This window comes from Prunus dulcis, chromosome 1 (assembly GCF_902201215.1).
Source record: "Prunus dulcis chromosome 1, ALMONDv2, whole genome shotgun sequence".
NCBI lineage: Eukaryota > Viridiplantae > Streptophyta > Magnoliopsida > Rosales > Rosaceae > Prunus > Prunus dulcis.
Window position 1 is genome coordinate 20,936,892 of NC_047650.1, and position 7,862 is coordinate 20,944,753.

At 36.0% G+C, this 7,862-nt stretch overlaps 1 protein-coding gene across 1 annotated transcript; it reads right to left on the bottom strand.

The window, feature by feature from the left end:
- Positions 1-4,240: 4,240 nt before the first annotated feature.
- On the bottom strand, positions 4,241-6,700 carry LOC117616231 (cytochrome P450 78A5-like). Its single transcript, XM_034345480.1, has 2 exons — positions 5,738-6,700; positions 4,241-4,849 (listed from the first exon to the last, which is right to left on the bottom strand). Exons 1-2 carry the CDS (start codon positions 6,698-6,700, stop codon positions 4,241-4,243), a joined length of 1,572 nt encoding a protein of 523 aa, XP_034201371.1.
- Between the last annotated feature and the right edge of the window lie 1,162 nt (positions 6,701-7,862).

A 7,862-nucleotide genomic window follows, 5' to 3' on the forward strand; every position in this document is an offset into this window, starting at 1 on the left:
ATCATACCTATTCCTACCCAGCCCATGTGATGAAGTGAAACAGATAAAGCTCATGCCTACCCAAACACATAAAAAATTTTAAAAGCAACCCACAAATCAAAGCCCAACCCACTCAAACTTTTTTTTTATTAAAAAAAAAAAAACAAAGAAATATAAGCAACGAGCCCTTTTGGCTGTGCATAGGCATAGCCGACAATCCCTATCTCGTCTTTTCCTTGGCAGATTTGGCAGTAACTTCTCTCTTTGGGCTGATTATGACTTCTCTCTTGACAACATCTTCTCTTATCTAGGCAACAGGTATTATTTTCATTCTCTTCTCTTTAATTATCTTCTCTTATTGGATTTTTCTTAAAATAAATGTATGCATCTTAATTTTAATTTTAATTTAAAATTGAGTCTTCTAGGGTTTAATTAGGAATGAATTATAATTTGGGGATTTTGTTGAAATTAATTAGGTCCTTGATTTTAGATTCTTTTTTTTTTTTTTTGAGATGTTTGATTTGATATTGGTATTGTTGAGATGTTTGATTTGTTACTAGTTTGTTAATATTTTATTAGAGACATTGATGCTATTATGAGAATTTGTTTTATTTTTTGTTGGCATGTTTGATTAAATAATTATCTTTTATTATGTTGGATCACAATCGGAACCCCAAGATTTTTTTTAAGAAAACAAATAACAGGTCATCATCTAGTACAATGTCTCCATTTGTGATGAGCAAAATCTTGTTGACTCTCTCATTGTTGAGTCTCAAGTTGAAAGAGTCGATTGGTCAAAAAAAATTTTGTTAAGCTTTTATTTATATATAGAGATGCATATTTGAAAATAAGACTTATTACATCTCCCCGATTAGGTGTATTTTTTTTTTTTTTATATAAATGAAATTCACTTATACTGTCGAAATTTTAAGATAAGCTTCACCTACTTGAATTTTGAATCATGAATTCGCCATTAAATTCAAGTATTTTCCAATTCGGACCCCAAGCTCACCTCACTTCTCCATCAACGGTTTTTGTTCAGCGCAATGTTGTACTTTCACATCGTTCAACTAGTACGTCGTACGTTAAACTAGTAGGTAGTTTTAAACTAGTACGTGGTACGTTACCACTTCAAGCATAGACATTACTACTGTCCCCGCAAATAGTACTATGGCAGGCCTTGAAGTGATCAAACATAGAAAGATATTATAGAAAGATAATATATATATATATATATATATTGTAAGAGTACGTAAATTACTGTAAGTTGGGGACTGTATAAATAGCACTACCCTAAGATATATATACTATTCTTTCCCATTTTAGAGTTGGACCACAAACAAACTCGGGCATGCAGATATATATATATATATAGTGATGAACTTTTTTCTTCAATTATTTTTGTCTTTCTCTTAATGGATAAAAAAACCCCCACGTACGCACTCAGATACTGCTAGTAATTTCTCACAAGATTGGTCAATAAATAAGTTAAACAAATTTTCATGTTTAATGGATGGATCAGTATGCCTGCAATCTGTTCGATAAAATGTACCAGATAAGTTTCTCTTTCTCTCTGTTTATAGGATGAATATAATATTGTACAATAAGTCATTGTTGAACCGCATATTGGCCACTTGCTTAGCCTTTATATTCCAGCTGGTGCCATGCGCGCATGCATGCATGGTTTGTTTTCACCCTTGATTAATTTATTCCCTTACGCATTGGAAATCAACTCAACTCGACGAATATAATTTGTTGAGAAAACATATGCTACAGGAAAGTGTATCTAAGTTCAACAAAACATATGCTACGTACAGAAAAGTGTATCTAATTTCAACTTTCTTCTACATTGTATGGATGGATCAGTAAAAGCATATCTATTCATGAGCAGAAACACTCATCCCTCAATCATATATATGACTATTTAGAATCTTAGGGCTATCTTGAATATGATTCATTATAAAGACGGTCTAGGATAGGCTTTGTCTTGAGTTAGGTCATGTCCTATGCTGATAGGATACTGAACTAAGAGGGTGGATAGTGCTAAGTATATATGTTGGTTATCGTTCGATCTCTCTTTATCTTTTTTTGTATTTCTTATCTAGTAAATATTCTCTTTTTTGTCTATCATGATGATGGATGGACAATGAATAGACTTGATCAGAAATTTCAATTAGCACCGTACATTACAACAATCTCAGCTTTTGTTTTCATCTTAAATTACGTGACTTGCACGATAGTGAATCCTTTTAATTAACATCAAATCATAAAGACAACTGAAAATATCCAACTTTAACATCTTCACAAAGCAAGCTTAAATAATAAAAATGCTGATACATTGGGATGGGGGGCCAGTTGAATTTGTGGAGCATCAACATGCCAATTATAAGTTATATTTATACAATATGTGTGCGAATGAAAGGTGGGTTAAAGCGATTTGCCTTTGAACAAAAGCTAAAGATTGGGATCTAAAAAAGCCAAAACTTTAGGATATGCCTTAAAATAATATCTTTGCCTTTATGTATCGTGGGGTTTCCAATATTTCTTTCATCATATGAACGAGAAGAAGAGTCATTTTGTTTCGTCATCGATCCGTACCAATGATGCAAAACCTCAAAACGCTTTGATTAATTAGCAAAAATAGAATGCCTTTGGGATTAAGCTTGGAGATAGTGACATAAACCCATAATTTTCTTTCTGTTTTTGGAAACTATACTAATAATAATTCATCATTTCCTTGCACAAACAAACTGCACCATTTGTCATAATTATAATGTCATATTAATAAAATAAATAAACTAACTTTAACAATCTTATTGCAGGTTAAAGTATATAATTAATGATGATGAGAAGGATCGATATGAGAAGGTGGCGTGCTTGTGTTGTGCTTGCTTCCAATTGCAAATTCATTGACAAGGACAAAAAGAAAGAGCACGTTCAGTATTATGGTGATGCTTAATTATAATTATTCACTAAACTAGCTTTGGCTTAATGGTGGTGGTGGGGCAAATTAATTCTTATAGCGGCACAACTCAACTCAATATATATATACTAGGTGCTGCTTTTCTCGGTAATGACTAGGTGCTTTCTTTAGTTTTTGATGGATTTTAAAGACTCTTTCTTCACTCCACTATAACTATATTTTGGAAAACGATTTTGATGTAATGTAATCCTCTTAACCATATAACTTCCTCCTTATTTTCTTTTGTTTATGAATTTCTATAAAATATTATATACTAGATACATTTTGAGGGGTATTGTTCATTAATTTTCTATGATTAGGTCTATTATATATTTTGTTCTCAATGAAATTCACTCTAACTGTCGAGTTTATTTGTCTTGTAAATCCAGCCCAGTTTATTTTGAAATTTTGAATCTATCCCTACGAGAGTAGTGTTAATATTATAAAACCAAAAGATTAAGTTGAATGGTTGATATCATCTTTCTTTTGTCAAATAGTATAGCATAGCATATTGTCTGACAGTTGTGTTAATTCGATTACAAGTTTGAAGCACCAATTTACTTGATCATCGACTTAAATAATTAAAAGTTTCTTAATAATAATTTTAACAATATAGCATCAACGTTGACATTCATGTGTCTGGGAACTAATAATTGATGGATATTTCTGATTTTTGGTTGCTACCCAACCTTTGTGGTTGGGAGACCCTACCAAACCCGATGGTAGGAGGTGTGCTTTATACGACTTCACCTACCAATGTCAAGGTGAACAGCCCAAGACCACTGTATGCCTCACCTGTGGGAAGGTTTCCATAGCAACCAATCACTTTAATGCCATATATTTAGTTACAAACCCATGCTACTAGGTTCGGCATAATGAATTGATATTTGAATTTGCTCCAATCTAATCTTTTTCCAAACAAGAAAGAAAATATGACATGAAGCTCTATGAATGTACAGGTGAAGTTGAAATTTGATAGATGGAATTACAGAAATTCAACCCGCTATAGCTTTTATAAATAGTCAAAACATTATAAATATCTTACAGTTTTCATGAGCCAAAGATTACGTACATGAGATGAGAGAGTACTTTCTGATGAGGTTTGAGATCACTTGAGTCTTTTCCTAACCCCACATACTGCCCACAAATACATTATGCAAACCAAGCCCTACATCCTTAGTCACACCATATTAATGTACAATTTTAGCAAATCTTAATTCATCACTGCATGCATATTATATTATATTATATTATATCACCCTTATTGATCATAGGCAGACTAGCTTAGCTAGCTTTGCATCATTGGCTCATCATGCCACGAGGGACAACACGACATGCGAGTGGCTTCTTCATCTCCAGAGACAGCCTCAAACACTCCGAAAGGTCCACCGCCTCTGCCGGAAACCACTTGAATTGGTGCAAAAGCCTAGCAAGCCACAAGTGGACGGTGGCTAAGCCCAACGCTTTGCCCGGGCACACTCTCCTGCCAGACCCGAATGGGGCAAGCCTAAGATCCGACCCCATTATAGACACGTCCTCCTCGATGAACCTCTCGGGCCTGAACTCCGAGGGATCCTTCCAGATGGACGGATCGTGGGTTATGGCCCACATGTTAACCATTGCGGTTGTGCCAGCTGGGATGAAGACCTTGTCTACGTGGACATCATGGACCGCGAGGCGGGCCCATGATAGCAATGGGCCTGGAGGGTGCATTCGGAGAACTTCCTTGACTATGGCCTGTAGATAAGGCAGGTTCGGAAGGTCGGAATCTTGCACGAGCCTGTTATTCCCCACGTGCGTGTCCAGCTCCTGCTGTGCTTTGGCTTGTATGTCTGGGTGTAAGACTATCCTCGCCATAATCCACTCCAGAAGTATAGCAACCGTGTCCGTTCCTCGAAATACCATTTCCTGGATAATGTCAAATAAATAAAAAAAGGTAAAGACAATGAAGATATCAAAAACCTAATTGCAAACAAATCTTACTGTATATATAATAAATGTTAATATAATTAAAACATTATTATACTGTGCATGTCCACCAAGAATCTGAAGTTCCATGAAAAAATGGTAAATAGAAAGGAGATCAACGTGGAGAGCACAAAGGAGAAAATATAATATGTTGTTAGTGATCCAAAGTGTATGGATCATGGATTCCCAGAAACTCGTACGGGATATGATTTTAATGAAAGTGGATAATCAATATTAATTAAATAATCCCAAAAGAATAACATTAGCTAGCCTGAGCAGGTCTCCATGATATTACTGTGGTCACGTCTAAGTTGAAGTTAATTACTGGAATGAAAATAATTGAGAATCTTGTGGTCAAATACCAAGTTACAGTCTTGCAGACAAGCATAGCTAATAGCTATGGTGTTATGTCATGAGGATTCTATGCATCCAAATCTTGGAAAGTTTTATTAAACTCCTTTTCCCTGTTGCTGAGAGTGACTGAATGAGTCGACATGTTTTGGGTTGTCCAAAAATCATATGAACTATTGGGAAAAATATCCCAGCTAAAGGTTGAAGATTACAGAGGCATCTGTCAAACAACATCTGTCAAACATAATTAAAAAACTATAAAAAAAGAAGAAGAGAATAATAAATATTTATATGTATATATGTACGTGAATCCCCAAAGAGAAAACTTATATATAATAACTTATTTGTACCGCATTATCATTTGCAACCCTAACCCTTTTAGAATACATGTAACAGTATATATAAAGAATAAAGGCTCAAAATCTGAGAAAGAATTAAAGAATTAAAAGTTGAGAGAGAGTGAGAGAGATTGCTCACCCACAAAACAGCAACCATGTCTGTATCAGTTAATTTATCCTCTTGAGGCAAAGCAAGCATGGCACTCAGAAAGTCATTGCCAGCACTGAAATCTCCTGCTCTTTTTCTCTCCCTCACAATTTGGCCCACGACACAGCTAACTTCAGCCGCCAATTTGTGACACTTTCTCCTCACACCATAAAAGTCTAAAAACCTCAGAGGAAAATAATCCTCCAAATTAGACCTAGAAATCAACTCATAACCTTGTTTCACCATATCATGCAACATTAACGTTAGATTAGACGTTGAACTACCCTCCTTTTCTTCTAAACCAAAAACACTCTCAATTATGTTATTCAAAGAACCCTTTTGCAATATTTCTTTCAATCCCACAACCCTATTTTCTTTCATCCCATCCCAAATTTCCACTATCATTTCATTGGCCACTTTCTGCCTCAGGGCTTCTAGGCCTCCGATTCTCCTTGGTGAGAACATATGGACCGCTGCTATCCTGCGCAGGTGGCGCCAATATGTCCCAGAAGGAGCAAACCCAATGGCACGCTCAAACATTAGCAACTTAGCCGACTGCTTAATCGGACGGTCAGAAAAGGAAGACCCTCCTAGGATTTCCCTAGCAGTGTCCGGATGGCTGCTGATGATGACACGTGTTGTGCCTAGGCTGAATGCCATGAGCCTGGTTGCCTTGAGAGAAGTTGCCATAGTGGACAGTTTCTGATGGGCAAGAGAACCCATTTGATGGGGCAAGAACCCCAGCACAGGCCACCCAACAGGGCCTCTGAGCTTTGGCCCTTTTGGGGAGTTTTGGTAATTTGACCATGCAAAGCCTCCAGGGACAAGCCAGTAGTTGAGGAAGAAGAAGAGAGGGAGAGTGAGAGCAGTTGAGAATAGGGTTTGGTGTAAAATTGTAGTGGCTCCAAACCAAAAGACTAAGATGGAAAGGTTGGCGACCATGAAGAGTTTCATTATTTGAAGTGATGGGGGTGATGGGGGACTGCGGCAGGAAACAATAGAGGAATAAAAAAGCTAGTGGAATTGCCTCGAAATGGAAATTTGCCGTGAGAATGGCATGTGGGTTCATTAGTATATATACTACCGTGTAAAGTTATCTGGGTTAAGGGTTTGTTAACCATGGTTAAGGCATACGCAAGCCAAGCACCCCCTTGTGATCCTTTTTTATTCAATTTTCAAAATTGTCACTCTTTAGAATTTTGTGTATAATACTGTATTATTTGCATGGCTTGGTTGTTCTTGTTTGTGTGGCATATGGCTGTTGTACACGATCTTGAAATTAAAATAAAACTCGCCAAATACTTTTATTTTTATTTGTTTATACAAGTGATGTCAAAAAAGAGAAATCAAATCTAGAATTTTAAATGCAAAAATAAATACTTTTAATTATTAGAGCTATATGCGCATCAAATATTAAGTTCAGAGAACCTATATTTCAAAATGATGGGGGAGGAGAGAACGTCTAGTATATTTTGTTGTCTGCATGAGGGCATAAATTCCACATGAGGTTCACGTCGAAACAACATTTTTGGAAGCACCCCACCTCAAAATCAAGATCAGAATCATGAATTAAAGAAGACCACCATCAACGGCGGTTGCCTGTTCAATGTATTTTTCCCTACGAGCATGTATGCACATGTAACATAACATGTGTTTTGAAGATATATATCATAATATTTGTCCTGTTTTTGGGTTCATTAGATTCATTTACTTTTTTTCTTTAATGATTAGATTCATTTACTTACCACAAAAGAAAAAGGATAAAAATAAAAAATAAAAACAGCTGGAAGGCAATAACTCCAACATGTTTATTAACCCGCATTACACACACACACACTTGTGGGTGGGTAACAGTTTTCTGCTTTGTTTAAGCAGAGCCAAAATGGTCAAATCAAAGCTTGGATAGAAATGTGTTTGTTGTGTGGTGGGAGATCGGCCACTACACACAGATTCATCTTCTTCTTCTTCTTTTGTTGGCCGTACAAACTTTTATGATAATTTGGGTTTGTTTAATGATGTCGAGGGCAGCTGCTGACTAGCTTTTCTCGTAATTAAGTTAATTAGATGGATTGGGCACTGCGATTCATTAAGCATTGAAATTTTAGAAAATCTCAAA